This window comes from Quercus suber, unplaced genomic scaffold, assembly GCF_002906115.3.
Source record: "Quercus suber isolate HL8 unplaced genomic scaffold, Cork oak 2.0 scaffold_398, whole genome shotgun sequence".
Classification (NCBI taxonomy): domain Eukaryota; kingdom Viridiplantae; phylum Streptophyta; class Magnoliopsida; order Fagales; family Fagaceae; genus Quercus; species Quercus suber.
The window spans coordinates 79,148-92,838 of NW_027069849.1; the positions used below are offsets into that span (position 1 = coordinate 79,148).

The 13,691-nt window shown below is 30.7% G+C and overlaps 1 protein-coding gene across 1 annotated transcript; it reads right to left on the reverse strand.

Moving 5' to 3' along the window:
• Positions 1-9,993: 9,993 nt before the first annotated feature.
• On the reverse strand, positions 9,994-10,527 carry LOC112003418 (SKP1-like protein 14). Its single transcript, XM_024035606.1, has one exon. The coding sequence runs from the start codon at positions 10,525-10,527 to the stop codon at positions 9,994-9,996; it is 534 nt and encodes a 177-aa protein (XP_023891374.1).
• Positions 10,528-13,691: the final 3,164 nt, after the last annotated feature.

Here is a 13,691-nt window from a genome sequence, read left to right on the forward strand (position 1 = left end):
AAGATCAAGGTTTGTAGTTGTATATTATAAAAAAAAGGTTTGTAGTTGTAAAACAACTACTAATTCTCTTACCTGCTAGGCTGTGTTCTTAGGAAACCTGTAAAATCAAAAGGAAAACAAAAAAAGAAAAACATGGAGAGCAAACAAACAATCGATTTTTTATTCTTTAGATTAGATCATACGAGGTTTAATGGACAGAATGGTTGGTGAGTTCTTCAAATATACGTGAAAGTCCATTATTAAGGCATTAATAGCATTAGTGTACACACAAGTATCATGCAAGAGTCAGTTTAAGCTATTATCTTCTTCTTTATGGATATAGTACAAACGTTGGACAAATTTGCAGATGGGTATATGAAATCAAAGAAGCCCTATGTAGGTTCTTAAGGGAAGGGAAGAGTTCTAGGGTTTTTATGTTTTAGTAGTAGTATAATAGCGTGTAGTTTTAGTACCGTGTCTTTTTTTAATTGAAAAGAATAAATTAGATTTATAAATTACAAATAAAAAATTTTGATGTGTAAAATTGTGGAGAGGTAAACCAAAAGTCAAAAGCTTGAGAGAGTTTAAGTTTAAGTTGGACTTGTTAGAGAGATAGAGTTTTATTCCTTGTTAAGTTTGGACTAAATAAAAAATAATTTTACTTTAAAAAATGATAATGATTTATTTTTTATTCTTTAAACATTGTGCTGACGTGAAAAATTGTGAGAGCTTCAGAGGCTTCGGTTTTATATATAACAAAAATAATTTTATTTAAAAAATGATAATGATTTTTTTTTATTCTTTAAATATTGTGCTGACGTGGAAAATTGTGGGAGCTTCAGAGGCTTCGGTTATATATATATATATATATATAAATTAAGCAACTTGAAGAGAAAAACAAAAGCAAAAACGTGAATTTGAATAGAATTTAAATATTGAATTGATCCAATATTTGAATATCATAATATATTAAAATATTGATAGAATAATTTTCATATTTTCTAATGTTTTTATTTTTAAATTTCACTTGTCAACAAAATTAAGCAGTTAAACATGATACTATTCATGATTTTAGCACAACTATTATATTTATTTTTGAGTCAAGTAGTCATAATAAAAATAAATCTCATAGAAGTGGTCAAAGACATGTTAGTTTCCCTATAGGAAAAGTTCAAATTCAGTGATTCATTCATTATTTTTAAAATGTATAGTGGATTAAAATGCAGTTCTATGTAAAACGAATAAATAAAACTTTAAAATTTTAAAGTATACTAACTTTAAAATAAATTAGTTTACGAAATTTAACAAATCGAGTTTTAATTTAGAATGTTCGTCTTCTAATGTTAACGAGACACCATTCAATGGTGATATTGTTTGTTAGTGCTCTAAATGGGAGAGTTAAAAAATAAAGTTTATGAGTAAAAATTATTCTCTTGTTTGTATATATGTTCATTTGTATGTTTACATTTATTTTAGTTTATTTAAATGACTAGTTTTGGTTACACGTGTCTTGCACTTGTGTTTTGTTATAACATAAATTTTAATGTTATATTTAACATTGAAATCTAAATACAAAATATTACAAATATTCATAATCTAAATTCAATAATAATGTTGATCATAATAACTTCATCAACTGTTGGGGCCAGGTGGGAGAGAAACTTCAGTTCCAATATGCTCGAGCTTGTCTGGACCAATAACAAAGCAGCTATAGGGAGGTAATGTTCTCTAATAGTCTAATCAACGTTAATAGCCTGTGATAACGTGGATTATTAAACGCTTGTTGGGTGAAGCTAAACATAAGTATAATCAATAGTGGGATCACCAACAAGATAATGTTGATTATAATCACTCGCCAATTGGTAGAAGATATAATTGTTGAAATGAGCTATCTGAGTTAGTAGGTGGATTCTATTGCAGCGATTGCTGCGGTATTGGTTGGCCAAATGCGATTAACAAGTAGAGGAGAGTAAATCACGCTGAGATTCATTCCAATACTACGTACAGTTGAGTTGCTGAAGATGCTATCATCATTATCGCCCCTATAGTGACGCCGTAGTTAGCGATGACGAGGAGAAATAATAGTTGTTTTCTCATCTTGGCCGCTATGAATACTAGTGCATAGATAAAAACTCCTACTGAACAGGAAAATAACAAGTTCTTGATGGATGCATCTTTATCCTTACCATACTTTGAAAAACTAGATATAAGATGAGGCAATGTTTGTATTTTCTAATGTTTGTATTTTTAAATTTCACTTGTCAACCAAATTAAACAATTAAACATGATACTACTAACATTAAAATAAATTAGTTTACAAAATTTAACAAATTGAATTTTCATTTAGAATGTTTGTCTTCTAATGTTAAGAAGACACTATTCAATGGTGATATTGTTTGTTAGTGCTTTAAATGAGAGAGTTAAAAAAAAAAAAAAACGAAGTTTATAGGTACAAAATTATTCTCTTGTTTGTATATATGTTTATGTTTATGTTTACTTTTATTTTAATTTATTTAAATGACTAGGTTTGGTTACACGTGCCTTGCATGTGTGTTTTGTTATATTAAACAAATAACATAATTTGTTATGTTATATTTAATATTGAAATCTAACTAAAAAATATTACAAATATTGATAATCTAAATTCAATAATAATGTTGATCATAATAGATTTTATATTGAAAAAAGAGTGACAAGCTTATAAAGTTGAGTATATGATATGATATGATATGATGATATATGATATTATTTTCTATTTGATTAGTAAACATAAGATTTTTTTTTAATTCATTTTAAACTAAAAAAGAGAGGCAATGCAATAATTGATTAACAATTGTTGACACCTCATTTTGCAACACAAATTTAACCTTACGTGGAAGGCAAAAGAGTAATGTCACCTTGGAAATAGGCATTTTAAATGTGGCCACTAGATCTTTAATTTCATTTCATCAAAATGATCTTGATATTGTAACGATCAAATTGACTAGTCATAAGCCTGAATCGGGTCATCAGATTGAAAATTATCATTAGATCAAGTTTTAATGGCCGAGATGCACTATCACAAATTGAATCCGACTATATGTGATTATGGACAATTGATTCTAATTGGTTATAATTATAATCAATTTGAAATTAATGACGTATTATAATTTGATTGGCTAGAACTATAGATTATGGTAAAGTTGTGCAAACTTAATTAATTAGATAATCAAACATTAATTATTCAATGAGTAATTTGTGTAATTATATTTTTAATTAGGGTAGATTTGGGACTGATTAATTCTGAAATGGAAGTAATTTGGAGCCTATTAATGTTAAATGGAAACTAATTTAGGCCCATTAATGTTAATTATTCTGAAACTATTTTCCAACAAATGACCTTTGCTTACCATTTCGTTGATATCTCTCAAAGTATTTTGAACCTGTGAGTGAGGTTAATGTTTCTAGAAGCTAGACATCTAGGACTTTAATTTAAGTATAAGAATGAGGCAATTTTAATTAGAATTGAGAAATATATGATTTTTTGAAGTTAGCTTTAAGAGCTGTTATGAGAGTTATAGGAAAAATTGAGGTTTTCATCACTCCCACCAACCTTCAAATTTAGTCCACCAATTTTCTCTAAATACTGAAATAAGGTTTAGGTTCATGATTCTCTTTGATCCTTTGTCAACCCTTATTAAATGCATTTCATATTTTCTCCAGTACTACTATATAAATCCTCCTTTCATTCATTCCAAGACACAAAGAAGCACCCTCACTTCTTCCTTCTTGAGTTTTAGTGAAATAGAGTAGTCTTATCATATCTTGATTTTCTCGAGACTCAAGATATTGATTAAGACTCACTCTCCTTCTCCTAGTTCTTCTTTTCTACTCCACTTTTAGGACCTTCACCAAGAGCCTCCTCCTCTATCATGTGGATCTTGCATGCAAGTATAATCACTTTCCTTAACTTGTTTTTTATGTTGCTATGATGAGAATTTAAGATTAAGGCATGCTAGTGATTGTTTAAATTCCTTTGAATATGTTTGAATGTTCTAGATATTCTTATATGTTTCTATGCATTCTTCACGTATTCTGGGTTGTTCATCACATGTTTATGCATGACACTAGTTTTGATCCTAAATTTACATCCAAAATATGAAAAACATGTTAGTTTCATAATTCTCTCAAATCCTTGAATTTAGAATATCACCATTCACACACATTCTCTAGAATTTATTTTTCAATCGAAATGCAATGATTAACAAATGAAATTATAGTTTATCACATGCACACACATTAAAATGAACATGCAATTGATTGATAATGTATTGGATGATATGATATGAATATTAACCACTGTAGTCTAGAAGATCAGTGTCACCGGGCAAGGTGGGTCTCTAACACCTTCCCTATCTTGTAACGTAGTCTCCAAACTTAGATCAAGGGTTAGTAGATTAAATGCTTATTCATGTACTTTTTAATATCTAGATTGTAATTAGAAAACAAAGCCATGTAATTTCCTGTAATTAATGTACACTAATTCTCAAATCAATAAAATGAAGAATTTTTCAATTATAGTTTTTTTTTTCAAGAATTAAATAAGTGGTGACTTCATTGTAAAACCCGAGGCAATAATACGACTCCACCTATTCATGTGGGTTTGGCCCAAATCAAATCAATTCCAAAAAAGGCCAGGGGCACGGTTTCTCACAACAATTGACATGTTTTAACTCCTTTTGGTGACACACACACACATGTATATATATATATATATATATATATATGGTAAGATGAATTTTTTCTTATGTAATAGNATAATGTTGATCATAATAACTTCATCAACTGTTGGGGCCAGGTGGGAGAGAAACTTCAGTTCCAATATGCTCGAGCTTGTCTGGACCAATAACAAAGCAGCTATAGGGAGGTAATGTTCTCTAATAGTCTAATCAACGTTAATAGCCTGTGATAACGTGGATTATTAAACGCTTGTTGGGTGAAGCTAAACATAAGTATAATCAATAGTGGGATCACCAACAAGATAATGTTGATTATAATCACTCGCCAATTGGTAGAAGATATAATTGTTGAAATGAGCTATCTGAGTTAGTAGGTGGATTCTATTGCAGCGATTGCTGCGGTATTGGTTGGCCAAATGCGATTAACAAGTAGAGGAGAGTAAATCACGCTGAGATTCATTCCAATACTACGTACAGTTGAGTTGCTGAAGATGCTATCATCATTATCGCCCCTATAGTGACGCCGTAGTTAGCGATGACGAGGAGAAATAATAGTTGTTTTCTCATCTTGGCCGCTATGAATACTAGTGCATAGATAAAAACTCCTACTGAACAGGAAAATAACAAGTTCTTGATGGATGCATCTTTATCCTTACCATACTTTGAAAAACTAGATATAAGATGAGGCAATGTTTGTATTTTCTAATGTTTGTATTTTTAAATTTCACTTGTCAACCAAATTAAACAATTAAACATGATACTACTAACATTAAAATAAATTAGTTTACAAAATTTAACAAATTGAATTTTCATTTAGAATGTTTGTCTTCTAATGTTAAGAAGACACTATTCAATGGTGATATTGTTTGTTAGTGCTTTAAATGAGAGAGTTAAAAAAAAAAAAAAACGAAGTTTATAGGTACAAAATTATTCTCTTGTTTGTATATATGTTTATGTTTATGTTTACTTTTATTTTAATTTATTTAAATGACTAGGTTTGGTTACACGTGCCTTGCATGTGTGTTTTGTTATATTAAACAAATAACATAATTTGTTATGTTATATTTAATATTGAAATCTAACTAAAAAATATTACAAATATTGATAATCTAAATTCAATAATAATGTTGATCATAATAGATTTTATATTGAAAAAAGAGTGACAAGCTTATAAAGTTGAGTATATGATATGATATGATATGATGATATATGATATTATTTTCTATTTGATTAGTAAACATAAGATTTTTTTTTAATTCATTTTAAACTAAAAAAGAGAGGCAATGCAATAATTGATTAACAATTGTTGACACCTCATTTTGCAACACAAATTTAACCTTACGTGGAAGGCAAAAGAGTAATGTCACCTTGGAAATAGGCATTTTAAATGTGGCCACTAGATCTTTAATTTCATTTCATCAAAATGATCTTGATATTGTAACGATCAAATTGACTAGTCATAAGCCTGAATCGGGTCATCAGATTGAAAATTATCATTAGATCAAGTTTTAATGGCCGAGATGCACTATCACAAATTGAATCCGACTATATGTGATTATGGACAATTGATTCTAATTGGTTATAATTATAATCAATTTGAAATTAATGACGTATTATAATTTGATTGGCTAGAACTATAGATTATGGTAAAGTTGTGCAAACTTAATTAATTAGATAATCAAACATTAATTATTCAATGAGTAATTTGTGTAATTATATTTTTAATTAGGGTAGATTTGGGACTGATTAATTCTGAAATGGAAGTAATTTGGAGCCTATTAATGTTAAATGGAAACTAATTTAGGCCCATTAATGTTAATTATTCTGAAACTATTTTCCAACAAATGACCTTTGCTTACCATTTCGTTGATATCTCTCAAAGTATTTTGAACCTGTGAGTGAGGTTAATGTTTCTAGAAGCTAGACATCTAGGACTTTAATTTAAGTATAAGAATGAGGCAATTTTAATTAGAATTGAGAAATATATGATTTTTTGAAGTTAGCTTTAAGAGCTGTTATGAGAGTTATAGGAAAAATTGAGGTTTTCATCACTCCCACCAACCTTCAAATTTAGTCCACCAATTTTCTCTAAATACTGAAATAAGGTTTAGGTTCATGATTCTCTTTGATCCTTTGTCAACCCTTATTAAATGCATTTCATATTTTCTCCAGTACTACTATATAAATCCTCCTTTCATTCATTCCAAGACACAAAGAAGCACCCTCACTTCTTCCTTCTTGAGTTTTAGTGAAATAGAGTAGTCTTATCATATCTTGATTTTCTCGAGACTCAAGATATTGATTAAGACTCACTCTCCTTCTCCTAGTTCTTCTTTTCTACTCCACTTTTAGGACCTTCACCAAGAGCCTCCTCCTCTATCATGTGGATCTTGCATGCAAGTATAATCACTTTCCTTAACTTGTTTTTTATGTTGCTATGATGAGAATTTAAGATTAAGGCATGCTAGTGATTGTTTAAATTCCTTTGAATATGTTTGAATGTTCTAGATATTCTTATATGTTTCTATGCATTCTTCACGTATTCTGGGTTGTTCATCACATGTTTATGCATGACACTAGTTTTGATCCTAAATTTACATCCAAAATATGAAAAACATGTTAGTTTCATAATTCTCTCAAATCCTTGAATTTAGAATATCACCATTCACACACATTCTCTAGAATTTATTTTTCAATCGAAATGCAATGATTAACAAATGAAATTATAGTTTATCACATGCACACACATTAAAATGAACATGCAATTGATTGATAATGTATTGGATGATATGATATGAATATTAACCACTGTAGTCTAGAAGATCAGTGTCACCGGGCAAGGTGGGTCTCTAACACCTTCCCTATCTTGTAACGTAGTCTCCAAACTTAGATCAAGGGTTAGTAGATTAAATGCTTATTCATGTACTTTTTAATATCTAGATTGTAATTAGAAAACAAAGCCATGTAATTTCCTGTAATTAATGTACACTAATTCTCAAATCAATAAAATGAAGAATTTTTCAATTATAGTTTTTTTTTTCAAGAATTAAATAAGTGGTGACTTCATTGTAAAACCCGAGGCAATAATACGACTCCACCTATTCATGTGGGTTTGGCCCAAATCAAATCAATTCCAAAAAAGGCCAGGGGCACGGTTTCTCACAACAATTGACATGTTTTAACTCCTTTTGGTGACACACACACACATGTATATATATATATATATATATATGGTAAGATGAATTTTTTCTTATGTAATAGAAGTTTGTTTTTTAGTTAAATAACTACAAGACTGAATTTTAAGAGATGAATCTAAGAAACTACATCTAATATATATTCACTGGTGATATCTAAGGTTTTGGTCTTTGCCATAAATTGTTTAAGTTCGCCTATAAGCCAACATCCAATCTGCCAATACACATCTGATGAGAATCAACAAGCATTCAAGGATCCATTGCATGTTCCAGTTGGGCCTATTACTAAAGCAAGATCCAAGAAGATCAAAGAAGCACTTAATGGGCTTGTTCAAGAGATTTGGGCTGATTCTAACGGAGGACATTCCAAGCTTGGCCCAAAGGAAGATAAAGGCATAATAAATTTAATCTAAGCTATTGAGGGCTAATCTAGCTTAATTGGGCATGATTTATGGTGTGGATTAATGGTTGATTGATTTTCCAGCTCCATATAGTTAATAGATATTTTTCCTAGTCTGGAGCATCTAGTTTTGGACCAGATCTACCTTAATTTTAGGCTTTTATTATTTAAACGTTTTTAGCTATTTTTCCTATTTTGGATCTGCTAATTTCAGACCAAATCAACTTTTATTTAGGGTTTTATTATTTAGTACGTTTTTTATATTTTCTATTTCCAGTCATGTCATATAAATAGCATGCACTCATTGTAATAGAGAGATTAGTGAATAAAAATCAGAAAAGGTGAGGCTTTGCTTTTCTTTGGTTCTTCAAGAACTGTGAACTTATCAGAGATTCTTCCTTGTGGCGTTCAAACTTTATACCTTTGGTTCGTGATTCATTATAATCATTGGGTCAAGGTCTATTACTTATACCTTTGGTTCGCGTTTCGATTATAAACGTTGGGTCAAGGTTTCTATCAAAAAAACTGAATTTTTAGCTTTCTTGGGCAAGCATTCCAATATTTTTGTTGGGTCTCAAAGCGTGTCGATTGAGGTTCGCATCATTTGGTATCAGAGCACAGGTTCTAAAATCAGTTTTCTTTCCCTTTATCTTTTGTTTCCTGTTATCATCCTGTCTTGTTCCTTTTTGTTCTTTGTTCCTAGTTCTTATTTTGTGACGTGCACTAGGTTAAAATTGTGCACTAAGCTTCCAAAAAAAAAAAAGCTTGAAAAAAAAAAGAAAAAAAGAAGAGACTACAGAAAAAAAAAAAAAAATTGTTTGTAGTTTCAATTCCCTCAGACCAAAATATTATTTTCTTTTGTCCTATTCCTTTGATTTAGTGTTTCTGTCATATTTTCTTGCCATTGGTATTAGTTTAATACTACAAGTTGAATTTCTTGATCAAGTTTATTAGTTTAAGCAGAACTGAAAAGGAGAAGCTACGAGTGGAAAAAGGCAAGAGAGTGTGAGACTAATATCGGAAAAAAGCCAATTTAAGAGTGAAACACGAGTGTGAGTGACATAATTTGAGTGTAAACACGTGAGGTTGTGAGGAATTATTTCTAACATTTTTTTTGTAGTTTCAAAATTATGTCTTCCAGGGGTGAAGCATCAAACAGTGGAGGGGAGGAGTCATCCATCATGTTGCAGGCTATGCAACAACAATTTGAACTATGAACGTGGTGTTTAATGATATTCGGGATCGGATGGATAGGCAAGACGTTGTTATTGCTTCTTTGCGTGAGGAGCATCCCCAAAGAACCCCTAATGCTAGAGGCTTTGCTTTTTTTTTTTTTTTGGTTAGCGTTTCGATTATAAACGTTGGGTCAAGGTTTCTATCAAAAAAACTGAATTTTTAGCTTTCTTGCGCAAGTATTCCAATATTTTTGTTGGGTCTCAAAGCGTGTCGATTGAGGTTCACATCAACATCACTTCAACAATGTTCATAGATATCTAATAAAAAAAATCCAATTAAAAACCAGTAAACTAACATAAACCATACCATAATCCATAAACCAATCCATCACAACTAAACGTAAAAACAAAGATGAAAAACAATCAGAACCAAGAAAAACAAGAAAAGAAAAACGTGCCCAAAAACTATTAACAAAGTAGTAGTAACATAAAGAACTCTAACAAGACAGAATAAGATTATTAATCAACTAATCCTCATCGACTCCCTCGAAAGCCCAAGCATACTCTTCGCGATACTTCTCCTCCTCATGGGGCTCGAAATCGCCCTTGATACCAAAGAACTTCCGAACATACTCAACGCTCTTGTTCTGGATGTGATCAGCCAAGGCCTGGTTGAAGAACTCCAGACCTTCCTTGAAGTCCAAATAGTTAGCAGCAGATATTAGGTCTACGAGATCCCCAGGCGTCCCGTATTGCTTCCTCTCTTTCTTCTTCGTCTCTTCCTCCTCATGGTTGTCTGCAACGGCATTGCTCTGGGGAAGTTTCTTGCAGTAGGAGATGAGCCTGGCGAGGACGGCACTGTGAACGTTCGGGAGAGGGATGACGGTGGAGGAGCCACGCGCGGCCACATCGTTGTCTTTCTCGTCTTCAAAGTATTGCTTGACGGTGCAGAATTTCATGGCCACGGCTTCTTCAACCTCGAATAGTTCGTTGTCTGAGGTTTTTAGGGTAATTTTGGCTGAAGATGAACTGGGGTTTGGGTTTTCGCTAGTGTTCGACATTGTTGAAGAGAGAGGGATTCGTTGCTGTTGTAGTAGTAGCAAAAGACTCAAAAAAAAAGGTTGGAGTGAAGCTAGGGTTCTTTGGCCTTATATAGAGTAGATTTTCCAAACCGAACTAGAATAGAATAAATACATATAACTTTTATATTTTATATTTTATATTTTATTTATTTATTTATTTTTTATGGGAGAAAGAAGCCGAGTTTGTTACGTTATGTTTGTGGATGCCGAGTTGGAGAAGTTTTTTTTTTTTTTTTTTTTTTGAATAATGTTACAGTTATAAGTTATTTTATAATATTTTTAGAAACTGCTTATGTGGTCAATTCTTACCGGTTATCATCAGATCTCATTGTTAACATTATTTTTTCACTTATTAATAATAACTTACGATAGTAGATATTTATAAAAAAATGTTGTAAAATAATTTGTAACTTTAACACTTTTCTTTTGTTTTATTGTTAAAATTTATTAAGTAATGCTACAATAACAAATTATTTTGTAAATTATTAATATAGCAAATTCTTATTAATTTTTATCTGGAACCATCATTACTATTACTTGTTTACATAGCAATAAAAATAAAAATAATAATCATTCACGACGTTAGAATTTTGTAAAAAAAAAAAAAAAAAACTTGTAAAATAGTTTGTGACTTCAGTATTTGTCAAATTTATTTACCTATATATTAGGCTTCATTATGTGGTGATCTTAGTAGTAATTGGCTTTCAATCTAAAAGAAAAAAAAAAATAGTCATTCTCATTATTTTGGTTAGTTAACACTTATGCAAATAGAAATGTCAAAATGGAATTTGTAAAATGCTAAACCGTACTAAAAGTTTTAAGGCGTTAGGCAGTATCCATGGGCTTAAATGAACTCCCTAAGTTGCCCCCAAAAAAATTATATATAATTTTTTTAAATTTTTTCTTATTTAACCCTCCTAAAAGAAAAATTTGAACACTCTAAATCTAAATTTTTTTGAAGCTCAAATAAAATAAGCTTGAATATAATTCTCTTAACAATATCTTGGTCTTATTCAACAAACCAATTTTATCTAAAATTATTTGGGGTGGGGTGGGGGGGGGGGGGAAGGTAAATCCAACAACAAAAGTAAAAATTTGTTCATCTTAAACCTCAAGAAAAAGCCCATTTAGATCTTAACAAATTTGAAATAAACTAACAGATAAAAGTTTACTGTATTTAGATTTCACTTGCAATTCAATTAACAATACTAATTAATATATTTATTGTGATATATTTATTGTATTTAGAAATAATAGATGATTTCCAAGATTTAATCTTAGTAACAATAATTAGTATGTTCATTGTATTAAGAAACAATGTACCACCACGCACTCTCGGCATGATGGTTACTCTATAAGTATAAGTGCTTGTGAGGTGTGAGGAGTAAGGACCGAAGTTCAAGTTTTTAAAAAGGAACTTCACACATATATACACTTAGATTAGACTAAAGTAGAATTTCTATTTTGTATATATATAAAAGAAGAAACAATGTGCCAAATGAACTTAGAATTTATCTTTTATGAAAAATATTATATCCACAATATTTTCACAATAAGTCCTAAGAGGTAGATTTGCTAGTTACTTGGAATTAGAAACCAAACAATTTTTCAGTGTTTACTCGTTGTTAATGATGGGCAGAACATAGCACTTCTCATCTTTTATTTTATTGCTAGTATGTATTACGGAAAATTTTGTAAAAAGGAAACCTCGTAGTCCATGAAATTCATCTTCTTATTGAGTCCCCTGAAAAAATGATAGAGCTGCCTCCTTGTAGTTCTACTCTTTATAAATGTTTCTCTTCCACTTCATTGGATTAATGCTTCACAAGTGTTACTGGATTTGATTTTGGATTCTCCTCCTACCGTTTAAGATTTCAATTTTGTTCTTTTAAATTTTCTACAATTCATTTTTTTTTTTAATTGCAATTCATTTATGTTTTTATGATTTTTTTTTTTTTTTGACAATTTCAAAGTTGTTAATGATGTATCGCCTTTGGCTAATGTTTAAGGACAAGAAAATAAATATTTTCATTTTCTACTTGTGAATTTCAAACTGTTATTGCCAATTATGTCCATATATATATATATATATATTTTTTTTTTTTTGGGTCAATTATGTTCATATTGAATGCTGTTAAATGCTTTGGGCTTTAATCCTTTATTTTGTTCCCTTCTCTCTCTCCGCCCCCCCAAGCCTGTGAAATAACAGAGTTGGATGCAACAAAAAGAAGCTGAGCTTCTTCTACTAGCAATTCCTTTTTCTTTGGCTTAATACACGCAATTTATTTACTGGTTGAACTATAGCTCATCCACGCCAGAGTAGTAATGACAGAAAACACAAGAGAAGTCTCTAGTTTCATGGCCCTCTTTGCAAAGTTCTATATATCTGCAGGGAAGAAATGGTTTATCAGCTTATGATGATTCAACGTAACATGAAGGCTATGAAGCATTAGTAATTCAAGCTTCACCCTTTTGTTCTTGTTGTACAATTGCTTAGCTTTCATCAGATTCTGTAGAGCGGAAAATTGATGTGGCATTGTGAAGTTATCAATTTGACAAGATGTTAATACCAGCCTATATAAAATTTTGTAATAGCTTCAGAGTATAATTAAAATAGTAATTGCTTAAGTTAGAAACATATTTTTGTAACCATCCAGATTGCTGCAAATGAAACTTGGATATGCAACTGGTAGCTCAATTCCTACAAAATGGCCTTGTAATAGCAATGCTGAAGATAATTATAATAAGAATTCTAATGATGATAAATTCAAGCCAAAACAAGTTCGTCCAGTTCCAAAAATTCAAGTACGAGAGAAGACTGCCCCCACATATGAGGAAAAGGGAAAATGAATTTTGAAATTTTTTGAGGATAATATTGGGTGGATAGGTAATTGTTACTAGTCATGGCGGCAAGATAAAAGGATTATGTAGTTCAAAAATCACTTGGACTGATTTTTGAGGAAGGACCTTTGTTCAGATAGAAAAGGTTTTGATGCCTATTTGTTGTGGACGTATCTAATACAAATAGGTTTATGAAAAATGCAAATAAAAAAAACAATTACACACAAGGAAGACAAAGTTTAAGTGATTTGGCTTCTAGCCAATGTCCACAGGCTATGTCGAAGAGAACTCTCTGACCACAA

Coding starts and splice junctions, on each gene's coding strand:
- LOC112003418 (XM_024035606.1), bottom strand. CDS start 10,527: ATGTCGAACACTAGCGAAAACCCAAACCCCAGTTCATCTTCAGCCAAA.